The sequence below is a fragment of the Trifolium pratense genome, linkage group LG4 (genome assembly GCF_020283565.1).
Source record: "Trifolium pratense cultivar HEN17-A07 linkage group LG4, ARS_RC_1.1, whole genome shotgun sequence".
NCBI classification, from domain to species: domain Eukaryota; kingdom Viridiplantae; phylum Streptophyta; class Magnoliopsida; order Fabales; family Fabaceae; genus Trifolium; species Trifolium pratense.
The window spans coordinates 21,136,693-21,151,662 of NC_060062.1; the positions used below are offsets into that span (position 1 = coordinate 21,136,693).

At 32.2% G+C, this 14,970-nt stretch overlaps 3 protein-coding genes across 5 annotated transcripts; 2 read left to right on the forward strand and 1 right to left on the reverse strand.

Annotated features, from left to right (window-relative positions):
• The first annotated feature begins 1,490 nt into the window (after positions 1-1,490).
• Positions 1,491-2,971, forward strand: LOC123919734 (lamin-like protein). The gene is made up of 2 exons (XM_045971721.1): positions 1,491-1,671; positions 2,640-2,971. The coding sequence occupies exons 1-2, from the start codon at positions 1,491-1,493 to the stop codon at positions 2,969-2,971; spliced, it is 513 nt and encodes a 170-aa protein (XP_045827677.1).
• Positions 2,972-9,153: 6,182 nt separating this feature from the next.
• Positions 9,154-10,703, forward strand: LOC123881751 (lamin-like protein). Its single transcript, XM_045930488.1, has 2 exons — positions 9,154-9,364; positions 10,292-10,703. The coding sequence occupies exons 1-2, from the start codon at positions 9,184-9,186 to the stop codon at positions 10,627-10,629; spliced, it is 519 nt and encodes a 172-aa protein (XP_045786444.1). The 5' UTR covers positions 9,154-9,183; the 3' UTR covers positions 10,630-10,703.
• Positions 10,704-10,858: 155 nt separating this feature from the next.
• On the reverse strand, positions 10,859-14,511 carry LOC123881750 ((R)-specific enoyl-CoA hydratase-like). Of its 3 annotated transcripts, none has more exons than XM_045930486.1 (5): positions 14,400-14,496; positions 13,535-13,863; positions 11,503-11,618; positions 11,365-11,417; positions 10,859-11,262 (listed from the first exon to the last, which is right to left on the reverse strand). In XM_045930486.1, exons 2-5 carry the CDS (start codon positions 13,808-13,810, stop codon positions 11,201-11,203), a joined length of 507 nt encoding a protein of 168 aa, XP_045786442.1. In that variant the 5' UTR covers positions 13,811-13,863; positions 14,400-14,496; the 3' UTR covers positions 10,859-11,200. The 3 variants fall into 3 exon arrangements, with proteins under 3 accessions (XP_045786442.1, XP_045786441.1, XP_045786443.1); XM_045930485.1 differs by having other exon boundaries at positions 14,348-14,488; XM_045930487.1 differs by having other exon boundaries at positions 10,859-11,417; positions 14,348-14,511.
• Between the last annotated feature and the right edge of the window lie 459 nt (positions 14,512-14,970).

The window sequence follows — 14,970 nt, forward strand, 5'->3', positions numbered from 1 at the left end:
ATCCAAGCATATTTAACGGTTTGAAGTAGCAACTCAATGGAGGGTATGAAAATATAAAGAAATTGTTCAATGCAAAATGTATGTATCATGGGCACACACAAAATAAGACAAAAAGCAACATTCGTTCAGGATTATAGTTTGAAGCATTTTAACAAACAGTTAAGCTGCATTACAAGAGTTGAAGACAATTGAGTTCAATTCAAAGCAAAAAACTAATAAAACAAAAGGTGGAATTACATGTAGTGATTAGTCAAATGCAATTGGCATTCTTTTCTTGATAAAGCGATTATCGGTGCTTAAAAATTGTTCAATTAATAACTCCATAAGACTTCATTGAAAAAATTGGGCTTAATTAGTAAAATGAACCCTTAAATATATTTTTGGTTCCACATTGGTCCCTTATTAGAATTTCTGAGGTTTATACTCAACCACAAAAGCTAGTTTGAGAGTTGAGGTTTGCACTATACTTATAAATGCTATCTTTATCATATCTCTAGCCAATGTGGGACTTCTAACCAGAGACGGATCCAAAAACTTACTATACGGGGGGCCGAAAATAAGAACAATTATTTTGACTCTTAAACATATATTTTTTTTAGTTATTTTGATTCTCAAACCCTCAAATTTATCTTTTGTTTGTTAGTTTGGTCCTCAAATATGTTTTGTATTAGTCAATTTGTCCAAAACATTACTAATAATAGACAAATTTAAAAACATTTTTATTATTTCAATACATATATGAGGGGGAGGGGGGGCCTTGGCCTCTGCCTGCCCCCCTTTGAATCCATCCCTGCTTCTAACATCTTTTAAAAAAAAAAAGTCTGAATAAGTCACTTAATGAAAAAAATATTCGAATAGGTTCCTTAAAGACATATCCGTTAATCAGTTTGGTCCTATTCGGACATTTTTTTAGGGACCAAACTGATTAACGAATATGTATTTAAAGGACCTATTCGGAGATTTTTTACCAATCTAAAACCAAAAATATCTTTAAGAGATCATTTTACTAATTAAACAAAAAAATTGAGGATATTAAGAAAGTGGGTTGTGACATTTGATATTATTTTTATCATTTTATCATTTAACAAAGAGAACAAATTATTATTTTTCTAAAATATTTATTTTATATCGTAAAAAAATATGTATTTTAATTAGGATATATTAGTAATAAAATAATTAATACACTTAGAAAATTTGAAAGTATACAAAGAAAAAATCTATCTTGCATTTAAGGACCGAGGTAGTATAAAAGTTTGTTCGCTGTAATGTGTTGTGTTACTTAACGCATCAAACTCACCCTTAATTAATAATTTCCAAACACATAATGCCAAAATAAATTACTCCTACAATTTTGGAAACGATTTGATTTCTCAATTAATTCCTAAAACGTGACACCATCAATTGGATTCAGATCTCTTATATATAGTATTACATTGTACAATACAACATTGCTGTATACAAAATTGAGGCTGTGACTGAAAAATAAAAATATGGAGATTTTGAGTTCTACAAAAAATATGTTGATGATGATGATGATGAGTGCTATGATGTGGAACATGGTAAAATCTGATTTAATCTATGTTGGAGGGAGTAAGGGTAGTGGATGGGTACTTGGTAGAAACTTGACCAATTGGTCATTGAATCAGACATTTTATTTGAATGATTGGCTATGTAAGTTTTCTTTCTCTTTTTTGTTAGTTTTCTACTTATTATATCTTATTCATGTTTATTGGAGGAGGCTAATCTGGTTGCGAATAGTTTAGTAAAATTTGTTTTTTCTTTTGTTTAGGTTAGGATTATTGTGTCTGAGACATCTTCTTTATTTATTTAGATTTAGCGGTTGATCTTGTAGCTTTAATTTTTTTTTTTGTAAGAGTTTTCATTTTTGTTTCTCTTGTGTTCTTGTTTTTGGATTTGTTCCTTAATTTCAATCCCAAAAACAAAATTAAGATGAGAATTCAAATTAATCCCTACTATGATCTAAACTCTTCAATTATGAACAACTTTTTTCCTTTTTTTCGATTGTTTTTTGAACTTTTTATTATGTGTGCTCCTATAAATCTTAAACCCTAAATCTCAATATTTACGCCGCACTGCAATGAAAATAGCATTTATTCTTCCGAAAGATCTAATCACCAATATAACACTAATATCATAGGGTCAGACAATACAATTTAGTATTCGAGACTAACAAAATTTTAAAATTATCTCGAAAACTGAAAATTGTTGAATCACATCAATCTCTGAGACAATTTCATAGACTAACTTGTCATACCCCAAAAAACTAATTGACGATTTTGAATTTCATAAAACAATGAATTTTCGTCAATTTTAAAAGGTCAAATTTCTCAATACTAAAATTTCATAATTAATCATATCAAACATAAACCCAAGCTTTCAATGAAGCTAAGGCATGTAAAAATCTAATGAAAATGCATAAGTTGACAGCTATTGGCACTATTATTACTAGTACTTTCTACATACCTATGTTCATGGATTGTTCATTACTTATTTTCTTCTATAATTTTGCTGCATACTAATGATTTAATTAAATGATAATTTATCTCTTCATTATTGTAAATTAATTACCTATCTTTTATTTTCACCAATGATTGACTTATTTTCTTATGTTTTACAAGACTTTGGATATGAAAACAACAAACTCTCTTACAATGTGCTAGAGGTGAACAAAACAAGTTATAAAAACTGCATAGATGCAGGATTCATTAAGAACGTAACCGGAGGAGCCGGACGAGACGTTTTTCATCTGACAAAGAAGAAGACTTATTACTTTTTAAGTGGAGGAGGTAACTGTTTTCAAGGGTTGAAGGTTGCCATTCATGTTAAAGATTCTGTTGCACCAGCTCCTGCACCTCACAAAAGTGGTGCATCTGCTTTAGATGCTTCTAATATCTACCATTCACTTATGGTGCTCATCTTAATCCTGATGTTCACCAACTTCTTGGGATAAATTTCAGATATTAGAATTTGGCATAAATTGAATTTAGCAATAGTATCAGCTTATAATTTGTTGGTTTTCTTTTTGTCTGTGTGATGGTAGACTGAACTATGGAGTATTCAAACTTTATTCAGAGGTAGTTTGTACTTTAATTTTCTTTTTAGCTTTGATTTGAATTTCATCCATTATTACTTACAAAAAATATAAGGGGTGAAGTGTAGTTTATGATCCGTGTATTTTCTTTTCCAGCAAATCAAGAATTTACATTAGTTTGTGTTGAGTTTAATAGCATGTAGCAACAAATATATACAGATTTTACACAAACTTTAAACCATATTTCAATATCTCATCACATCATAATACTACATCTTAAAGACAAAATTAGAAAAAATATTGCCATGAAATTAAAGGTAAACCTTTGTTCACTAATACAACAAACTTTTATTCCAACATCATTAGTGTTAAAAGGTTCAAAATGCCCAAAAGTTTATCCTAGTCATAGATTATAGTCTTTCTGCCACTTAATTCAGAGTTGTGCCGAAAAAGTGAGCTATTGCGAAACATGATCAAATTGCGGACATGAAACAATCAAGCATGAGTCATTTCAATTGCATCCAAATCAGAAAGATCAAAAACTTTTTACTGGTATGTAATGCTTCTATGAAAAGGCATTCATGATTAACATTGTGATTGGCTTCTATTGCTCGTTATACTTCCACAGCTCTATAGTCAAGGGTTGGTAACAAAGCCAACGCCTCACACCTTCAATGACAAGAATTTCTCCATTCTTGACGCACCTTGGCTTAAACTTTGCACTGAATAACATTAACAAACAAATAGTAGAAACAAAATCATTATCAATTCAAAAAACAGCACAAGACAGTGATGTCAAGACTTACAGATATTGGTTTTTATTTTCTCTTAGATTAGAAAAATATAGACTAGTAACCTAAACTTCAAGGTTTGAGATGCATACACAGCTGCAGGCTACACAATTATCCATAACAATTTTCCATAATATTAGAAAAATGAAGGTACCAGGGAAGAAAGAGGATAACGTTACATAAATAGTCATCAAAGAACTAGAGAGGGACCTCATGTTATTGCCTCAATTCACAATACTCCTATCATTTAAGCAATTGAATAGTAAAGCCTTCTTGGATAAACAACTTAATCAAAGTATTTATAGCATAAGCGCTTATGTATAGGCTATTGTTGTAACAAAAATTAAAATAAAGTCAAACTATTTTCATAAGCTATCCTAGAGCTTATAAAATAAGCTGAAAACAGCTTATGAACATATCATAAGCTCTCCCAAAGTGTCTCATAAGTATTAATGCCGGTAGATAAGCTCAAATAAGTCAACCCAAACAAGCCCTTAGTCTTTTATCCATGCATGCACATTTTCACCCGCAGCACAAAAATCGTCATAATTATGCCAATTTACATTATAAGTATCTTGAACTTTCTATTTATAATACCACATTTTTATTTTCATAACAAGAGGAAGGACTTATATTACTTATTTGGACATCAATAACAGTGCACATTACAATATCACTTCTTATCCTTTTCGCTTCATCCTTCGCTATTTTTCCTCATAGTTTTCTACAAACAAGTGTCTAATACTCTGGTTGACTGAAAGATGTTAGTAAGGGCAACGGTTAAGAATCAATTTTAGGTTTAACAGTGACCATTTTCCTAAATACTGATCTACATGAAAAAGTCCAATTTTTTTGTTTCCTATTCTTGTTAGCTATTTATATTAGAGGATGGTTCTTTAAACAGTGTACTCATATGTTCAAACTCTCTAGGTTTGGGACTAATAGGCATTTGCTCAGGGGTCTGTTACGGTCATAACCCAGTATAGTAAAATCCTATCCTGAATATCTAGTTGTTTACTCTAAATTAGTTTGCTCAGGGGTCTGTTACTGTCATAACCCAGTATAGTAAAAAAAATTGAACAGCTCACATATATATATGATAAATGTTTATGCTAGGGATTAGAATCAAGGCTCACCTTGGAGTACCGAAGTACATCTTCCTCAATAAAATCCCTTGTCTTTTTCAAGACATCCCTGGGTTTAAGCACGTGAGGAGGAGTTGTAGATGAAAAAACACTTTGGACTCAAATTACTAAAGTTTGCTAGAATGTACGCTCCTGAAGAGCATTCTTGCAAAGGTTCAACTCAACAAAACAAAGTCCAGATTCTGTGCCTCACTAACTGAAAATGAAGCTAAGCATAGCTTTAATATTCCCAGAAATGAAAACCAACTAAAATAATACAGTAATCATAGCGATAAGAGTAACGCTAACAACACACTCTCTACTCTAACAAACTTTTCAACAGACTCTTTTATTGGTTATAATTCATCACGAGTCCCATCAAATGTATTCTCAGGGAGTTGAGTCTAACTCAACCCTACACAACCGGCTTGTAAGGTGAAGATTGCCTCTACTTTATAAACATATATTCAGGTCATCTTGCAACTAATGCGGGACTTCTTAAGGACCATATAAACAAGTGTGTTACTAGCCTCCTCAAGTTTGCAGTAATAATAAATTCTATCAAACTCTAGTGGTTATAAATAAAGGCAACTAATTTCAGTTGTTTGATTTGATGTAGCAACTCATTGGAAGGTATGAGAATAAATAGAAATTGTCAATGCAAAATGCATGTATAACAGGCACACACAAAATAAGACAAAATGAAACATTCCCTTGAACTATTGTTTGAAGCATTTTAACAAACAGCTAAGCTGCATGTCAGAAGTTGATACAATTCAAAACAAATAAGCAATAAATAAATAAAAAAGGTAAAATTAAATTACATTTTCTGATGAGTTAACGGTGATTAACTCAGATGTTGTTCAACCTTCCAATCTCCCGATGCTTGAAATTTGAGTTATGACTACTTGGTTATGTGGGGAGTAAACTATAAAATATTCCCCTGAAATTTTAAAATTCGTCGAATACTCTCATGAAATTTGGAAATAGAAAAATACCCCCCTAAAATTTTAAAAAGTCAATTAAATTGCCCACGACACTACCAGTCAGAGTCAATACCAGGGGTAATTTGATTGACTTTTTAAAGTTTCAGGGGTATTTGCCTATTTTCAAATTTCAGGAAGATATTTGACGAATTTTAAAATTTCAAGGGGGATATTTGACATTCACTAGAATTTTTCATGATAGAATTGAAGATGTAATCAAAATTTAAATTATTTTTTTGTCAAATAATTTAATTGCAGTAAATTCCACCAGTACTCCCCCTTTGCCTTATCTAGCAAGTAAGGGCTACTGTCCAGCTCGAGTTGTACTATGCAATTTCGCATCGACGCTTCCAAGCTAGCATTTTGGACAACAGATACGGTCCCGCTTGGGATAGAATGTCGAGCCGAAGTGCCCTCTTCCGTATTAGAAAATGGCTCCATATTAAGACTCAAATTTCGAACGAATTCTCTGGAGTCGATGATGGGCCGGAACTATCATTGGAGGGGCCTATTTCCTCGTTAAAAAGAAGGATAAGTGAGATCACCTAGATTTGAGACTCGGTTCCTGCAAAAAAAAAATTTATTACTGTGCTAATTTTAAGAAATAGAAAATAATAGAAAATCGTAAAATAAACCAGACCAAATTCCAATTATTTTAACAAGTGCGTTGTTTTGTTTGTGACTTTGTTAATAAGTGTGTAAATAATAAAATACTACTTTCTCCTTCATCTTCCCCAATTTTATTCATTCTTTCATTTTCAGAAATTTTGTGTGTGTGAATTGTGTTAGGCGCGCCTTGAGCCTAACCACAGTGTGCGCGCGCGCATTTGTGATCATTGTATGATTCAGTCCCAACAACCAAGGACTATATAGTAGTTGGTAATGGAAGTGACTACAAGCATCTCAACTTAAAATGGCCGCTTTCACAATTTTTTCGACAACCTCGTACTCATATTCCTCCCTGCAAAAATATAAAGGAACTTGTATTATTGTACCCGCTTCATGAAGGATGGTGTTTATTGTTTTTCTCGATGTCTTATGTTGGTTCCACTTTGTAGAAAATAGGCCAAACAAGTAATCAGTTGTTCTTTTTCATAAGGTCAGTCAATGATGGTGATGACAAGTTCATCAAGACACGAGGAGGAATATGCATAGTTGTCAGAGAAAACGATGATCGAAAGCCTTGAATTTTCAATTGTTGTAATAAGAGACTGTGTGAACTTTGATCCCCCTCCTCCCTACACCCACTATCCTTCATGAAGTTGTTGAGTTTGAATCCCTCGTGATTCAAAGTATTGTAGAGATAACCCGAAAAAGTGTAGCGGGTATCTTGTTCTCGGAAACTAAGAAAAACATGGTAACGGGGAAGAGTACAGTAAACATAATTCACTATGTCTTGAATAAATTCATGTTCAACGCTCCTACTCCTACAGTTCAAGGCCTTTAAATTCATTATGCCTAAATTGCTTTATGAATTAAAATATACAATTAATAATTAAAAACAAATAAACAGCTTAAATATGAGACATTTATAATGAGAAAGAGGAAGTAATAACACTTATATACACGTAGGGAAAAATGTAAAAATTTGAGAAACAGCGTACCATAGTTTAAAATGCCATCTACCAAGGTCCTGAGATCGACCCCTGACTTGGGCATGCAATAGTGTTAAAACTCTTAGGAAGAGTTTGCCACCCATTTGGGTCCCACAAAGCAGTTGCGTGCAGAGATACCCGGTCTACACCAAAAATAGTTTAAAATGCCATCTGCTCATGCAGCCAACTTTGTGCAAAGCTGACCGCCATTTTCGCAACCTCTCATGGTCCTCTCCAAACCTCCGTGCATGCTTATCAAGAGATTTGCCATAGCTTTCAGTCCCGTTTCTTACACAGGAAGGTTCAATATTATAGAAGATTGGGATAACCTGTTGGTTTATCCTCTTATGACACTCAACTATTTTGACAAGCTCATCAAGACAATATATAGAATCAAGATTGCACCCTTCCAATGCTTTGTCAGTAGAAGAAGAGGCTGCAACTTGGCTGGTCAACAATTCTCCGGCCTGCATGAAGGTTTTGAAATCTTCATGGCTCAAAGCCTTGAAGAGATGAAGGTGTGTCGGGTTTCATAGCCCCTGTAACTGAGAAAAACATGGTAAACTAGTTGTTTCTGTTCATGTTCATGATTATTGGTAATGGTGATATACAGTTTCTTCATTTGTCATCATCATACCAATACGAGACAGGCAGAATAATAAAACTATGAGAAATATGCAGATATATATATATATATATATATATATATATATATATATATATATATATATATATATATATATATATATATATATAGATATACTAAAACTAAAGTGTTACTTATTGGTAGTAATAATAGTAACAAAAACAAATATTTCAACATAAAATTTAGACAAAAATACGATACCAATACAACCTACCTATTTTTTTTTTGTTATTTTACTACCTCCGCCACTAATTATAAGACTCTGTTTGTCAAAAATATACTATTCATTTACCTTGTTTTGACCATATTTTTTTAATAATATATAAATGTAAATATTAGCATATAAGATCTTGTTCGATTTGTTTTGATGAGTATTTTCAAAATATTAAATTTTTATAATTTTTACTAATAGAAAATTAAAGATATTAGTGATCAAAATTGTGCATTGGCGTACGTGCAGTGGTCAAACAAGTCTTTTAATTAGGGACGGAGGTAGTAATATTTTCTCACATGTTTCGAACTGCGTATAAAGATTGATGAAGTGTACGGTGTGAGGTGTCTAAAAAATATGTTATTTTGTGATCTAATTGACAACCAATACTTGCCAACGTGTATAATGCCAATGCGAGATGTGTTATTTAAACACATTTTCAATAACAAAAATACAACATGGTATTTTGTTCCCCTTTATGCACGGTTTTCGAGGAGTGCAAAAAATATTATAAACATCAAAAAATGCACAAATACGTATATATTTATCGTATTCTTGTTTAAAAATATGCGTTGAAATATCATTTTCCAATGCCAAAATCAATTACAAAATTTTGGAAACGATTTGATTGCTTTATTAATTCCTAAAACGTGACATACATTGGATTCAGATCCCTACATACATACAATGTACAATACAACAATCTCTATATAGGACCTTATATAATTAACCCTTATAGTTGTTTACAAAATAGAGGGTGTGACTAAAAAGTAAAAATATGGAGATTTTGAGTTCTACAAAAAATATGTTGTTGATGATGATGATGAGTGCTATGATGTGGAACATGGCAAAATCTGATTTAATCTATGTTGGAGGTAGTAAGGGTAGTGGATGGGTACTTGGTAATAACTTGACCAATTGGTCATTGAATCAGCACTTTCATTTGAATGATTGGCTATGTAAGTTTTCTTTTTCATTTTTGTTTGATTTCTACTTATTATCTTATTCATGTTCATTGGAGGAGACTAATCTGATTGCGGATAGTTTAGTAAAATTTGTTTTTTCTTTTATTTAGAATAGGAATATCGTGTCTGAGACATCTTTTTTATTTATTTAGATTTAGCGGTTGATCTTGTAGCTTTAATTTTTTTGTAAGAGTTTTCATTTTTGTTTGTCTTGTGTTCTTGTTTTTGGATTTGTTCCTTAATTTCAATCCTAAAAACAAAATTAAGATGAGAATTCAAATTAATCCATATTCTAAACTCTTCAATTTTGAACAACTTTTTTTCCTTGTTTTTCAATTGTTTTTTGAACTTTTTATTATGTGTGCTCCTATAAATCTTAAACCCTAAATCTCAATATTCACACCGCGGTGCAATGAAAATATCATTTATTCTTCCGAACGATCTAATCACCAATATAACATTAATATTGTAGGGTCAGACAATATAGTTTAGTATTCGAGACTAACAAAATTTTAAAATTATCTCAAAAACTGAAAATTGTTTAATCACATCAATCTCTGAGACAATTTCAGAGACTAACTTGACATACCCAAAAAACTAATTGATGATTTTGAATTTCATAAAACAATGAATTTTCATCAATTTGAAAGGTCAAATTTCTCAATACTAAAATTTCATAATCAATTATATCAAACATAAACCCAAGTTTCAATGAAGGCATGTAAAAACCTAATGAAAATGCAGAAGTTGATGGCTATATATTGGCACTATTATTACTATTACTTTCTACAGTTCTTGGATTGTTCATTACTTATTTTCTTCTATAATTTTGCTGCATACTAATGATTTAATTAAATGATGATTTATCTCTTCATTATTGTAAATTAATTTACTATGACTTATTTTCTTATGTTTTGCAAGACTTTGGATATGAAAAAGATAAACGCTATTTCAATGTGCTAGAGGTGAACAAAACAAGTTATGAAAACTGCATAGATGCAGGATTCATTAAGAATGTAACCGGAGGCGCCGGACGAGACGTTTTTCAGCTGACAAATAAGAAGACTTATTACTTTATAAGTGGAGGAGGTTACTGTTGGCACGGGTTGAAGGTTGCCATTCATGTTAAAGATTCTGTTGCACCAGCTCCTGCACCTAAATCTCACAAAAGTGGTGCTTCTGCTTTAGATGCTTCTAATATCTACCATTCACTTATGGTGCTCATCTTAATCTTGTTGTGCACCAACTTCTTGGGATAAATTTCAGATATTAGAATTTGGCATAAATTGAATTTAGCTATAGTGTCAGCTGATATTTGTTGGTTTTCTTTTTATTTGTGTGGTAGACTGAACTATGGAGTTTTCAAACTTTATTAAGAGGTGGTTTTTATTTTTACTTTAATTTTCTTTGTAGCTTTGATTTGAATATCATCCATTATAAGGGGTGAACTATTAGTTTATTATCCATGAAATATTTTTTTGCAGCAAATCATGAATTTACATTAGTTTGTGTTGATATTAATATCTATGTAGCAACAAATATATACAGATTTTACACAAATGTTAAGTCATATTTCAATATCTCATCACATCATATAATACTACATCTTAAAAACAAAAACTAGAATGGCTGCGAAATTAAGGTAAGCCTTGCTCACTAATACAATAAACTTCTATTCCAAAACCATTGGCGTTAAAGGGTACAAAATGCACAAAGGTTTATCCTAGACATAGATTATACTCTTTCTGCTACTTGATTCAGAGTTGCACAGAAAAAGTGATCTGTTGCGAAACATGATAAAATTGCGGACATGAAACAATCAAGCATGAGTCATTTCAATTGCATCCGAATCAGAAAGATCAAAAGCTTTTTACTGGTATGTCCGATGCTTCCTACGAAAAGGCATTCATGATTAACATTGTGATTGGCTTCTATTGCTTGTTATACTTCCACAGCTCTATAGTCAAGGGTTGGTAACAAAGCCAATGCCTCACCTTCAATGACAAGAATTTCTCCATTCTTGAAGCACCTTGTCTTAAACTTTGCACTGAATAACATTAACAAACAAATGAGTAGAAAGGAAATCACTGTCAATTCAAAAAACAGCACAAGACAGTGATGTCAAGACTTACAGATATCGGTTTTTATTTACTCTTAGATTAGTTACTTGTACTTCACCAACAACCTGATCTCCAATATAGACTGGTAACTTAAAATTCAAGGTTTGAGATGCATAGACAGCTGCAGGCTACACAATTATCCATAATAATTTTCTATAATATTAGAAAAATGAAGGTACCAGGGAAGAAAGGGAAAAACTTTATGAAAATAGTCATCAAAGAACTAGAGTGAAGGACCTCATGTTATTGCCTCAATTCACAATACCCATATCATTTAAGCAATTGAATAGTAAAGCCTTCTTGGATAAACAACTTAATCAAAGTATTTATAGCATAAGCACTTATGTATAGGCTATTGTTGTAACAAAAATTAAAATAAAGTCAAACTATTTTCATAAGCTATCCTAGAGCTTATAAAATTAAGCTGAAAACAGCTTATGAACATATCATAAGCTATCTCAAAGTGTCTCGCGAGTATTAATGCCAGTAGATAGGCCCTAAGTCTTTTATCCATGAATGCACATGTTCACACCCTGCATAAAAATAGTCATAAATATACCTATTTACATTACATGTATCTCGAACATTCTATTTATAATGCCACATTTTAATCTTCATAACAAGAGGAAGGACTTATATTACTTATTTGGACATCACTAACAGTGCACATTACAATTGTACATCGTATCTGTTAAGAGTCCCACATCGGTTGAGAGATGGCCTGACTAAGTGTTTATATACTAGAGGCAATCCTCACATTACAAGCCGGTTTTGTAAGGATGAGTTAGGCCCAATACTCAAATTCTAATATTGTATCAGAGCCTATCCTAGATCCATTTGTTGTTTGTTGTGGAGACCTCCCATATTTGGGCCACCCGTTGTTGTTGATCCCACGTTCCAGCTTGTTCAGTTCTGGACGTGAGGGGGTGTGTTAGAAGTCCCACATTGGCTAGAGATATAGCAAAGATAACCTTTATAAGTGTAGTGCAAATCTCAACTCTCAAGCTAGCTTTTGTGGTTGAGTATAGGCCTCTAAAATTCTAATATGGTATCAGAGTCTCCACGATCCGTTGGGCCACCTGTTATCAGGTTTTCGGGCCACCTACCGTTTATATCCACGCACCAAGTCCAATAGTGCTGGGCGTGAGGGGGTGTGTTAAGAGTCCCACATCGGTTGAGAGATGGCCTGACTAAGTGTTTATATACTAGAGGCAATCCTCACATTATAAGCCGGTTTTGTAAGGATGAGTTAGGCCCAATACTCAAATTCTAATAGTATCCTTTACACTTCATCCTTCACTATTTTTCATCATAGTTTTCTACTAACAAGTGTCTAATACTCTAGTTGACTGAAAGAAGTTATTAAGGGCAAGGGGTTTTAAGTCTAAGAATCAACTTTAGGTTTAATAGTGACCATTTTCCTAAAAAAAGTCTCTAATATTTTTTCCTACTCTTGTTTGCTATTTATATTCGAGGATGGTTCTTTAAACAGTGTACATGTACTCATATAGTTCAAACTCTCTAGGTTACTAATAGGCATTTGCTCAGGGGTCTGTTTCATTCACAACCTAGTATAGTAAAATCTTTATTCTATCCTGAATAATCTATTTGTTCACTGTAAATTAGTTTGTTAAATTGTCGATTTATGAACCTGTTCGGATTGACTTAATTGAGTTTATCTATTGACATAACCACTCGTGAAACTGTTTGAGAGAGCTTATGGAAACAACTTATGTGATAGGTTGTTTGTAGGAATGCTCTTAGTTGTTCACTTGTTTGCAAGAATGCACTATTGACATAACCATAAGTTGTTTGCAACTTAATTGCAGAAGCTCTCTGTAATAACTTATGAAATCAGCTGATAGCTTATATGAAAACAATTTGCATTTATTTTATCTTTAGTTATAGAAATAGCTTATACATAAGCACATGTATGATAAGTGTTTATGCTATAAGTGCATAATTTGTTTATCCAAACATGGCTGTATCATTTCTAGCAGTGTTATCAACATTTCTAGAGACGGTTAGCATATATGGAACTTACAAAATGTGATGAGATGATATTAGGAAAAAGTGAAGCAACAAGCATCCCATGTACCAGCGGACCGTCAAATCCAACATTTTGAGCAGCAGCCGAATCCATGTGCAAAGGATTAGAATCATGACTCACCTTAGAGTACTGAAGTACATCTTCCTCAGTAAAAATCCTTGTCTTTCTCAACACATCCCCAAGTTTAAGCACATGAGGAGCAGTTGCAGATGAAAAACACCTTCGTCTCAGATACTGAATTTTGCTAGAATGTAAACTCCTGAAGAGCATTCTTGCAAAGGCTCAATTCAACAAAACAATTCCCTGATGCTGTCCCTCACTAACTGAAAATGAAGATAAGTACAGCTTAATATTTCCACAATTGAAAACCAACTAAAATAATAGTAATAATCGTGGTAATAAGAATAATGCTAGCAACACACTCTCGTTTATTGGTTAAAGTTCACGAGTCCCACCAAATTTATATGGAACTCACATGATTTAGTAGAACCATATGAATTTTAACCAATAAACGAGTGTTTTGGAAAGTGTGTTACTAGCCTCCTCAAGCTTGTAGTAAATAATAAATTCTATCAACTCTACTAGTCATAACTTATAAATAAAGGCAACTAATTTCAATTGTTTGATGTAGCAACTCAATGGAGGGTATGAGAATATATAGAAATTGTTGGATGCAAAATGCATGTATCTTGGGCAAACACACAAAATAAGACAAAAAGCAACATTCTTTTAGGATTATTGTTTGAAGCATTTTAACAAACAGTTAAGCTGCATGATAAGAGTTGAAGACAATTGAATTCAATTCACCAGTAAAAATTGGGTTTTGTGAATGGAAGAAAAGGATTAATGGTTGAAGAACCCGAGTTCTTAAAGTCGGCAAAATTGTTCACACTATGGAAAGGAAGCAGAGAGGATGGAAAGGGGAATTGGCGCTCAAGATAGACATAAGAAAATAGAACAATTATTTGATTATGCACCTCGTTATATTCTTAGTTATATTTGAATTTTTTTGGTACATAAAAAAATTGAGTTTAAGTTGACCTGCGGCCAGGGCGCGTTCCGCGCGTCTATTATGTAAATTTATGTAAAAAAAATATTAAAAAAAAACATGTTTTATGTTATAGTGAGTTTGTTAATAAAAAATTTTTACTGCTAAAAAAACTCAAAAGTATTGTTGGTATTATGAAAAATTCACGCGCAAAATCTTTTTTTATCCTATGTATTGATAAAAAAGTTACTATGTTATCTAAATTTATTTGAATTTTAGTTTAATCATTACGTGTTTTTACTCAATTACAGTATATATATATATATATTTTTTTTTAATTTAATTTTTTTATGTGAATTTAAATTTATATCTATATTTGAAAAAGGATTGACTCTATGAACATAGCCAAGTGCATAATGACATTGCATGAAGATATTTTCTC

Bases quoted from the DNA above. Each gene is read 5' to 3' on its own strand.
- LOC123919734 (XM_045971721.1), top strand. From the start codon at position 1,491: ATGGAGATTTTGAGTTCTACAAAAAATATGTTGATGATGATGATGATG. The intron at 1,672-2,639 runs GTAAGTTTTCTT...ATGTTTTACAAG, and splicing joins TTATTTGAATGATTGGCTAT to ACTTTGGATATGAAAACAAC.
- LOC123881751 (XM_045930488.1), top strand. From the start codon at position 9,184: ATGGAGATTTTGAGTTCTACAAAAAATATGTTGTTGATGATGATGATG. The intron at 9,365-10,291 runs GTAAGTTTTCTT...ATGTTTTGCAAG, and splicing joins TCATTTGAATGATTGGCTAT to ACTTTGGATATGAAAAAGAT.
- LOC123881750 (XM_045930486.1), bottom strand. From the start codon at position 13,810: ATGCTCTTCAGGAGTTTACATTCTAGCAAAATTCAGTATCTGAGACGA. The intron at 11,619-13,534 runs GTAAGTTCCATA...ATAATTGTGTAG, and splicing joins ATATCATCTCATCACATTTT to CCTGCAGCTGTCTATGCATC. The intron at 11,263-11,364 runs GTGAGGCATTGG...GCCTTTTCGTAG, and splicing joins AGAAATTCTTGTCATTGAAG to GAAGCATCGGACATACCAGT.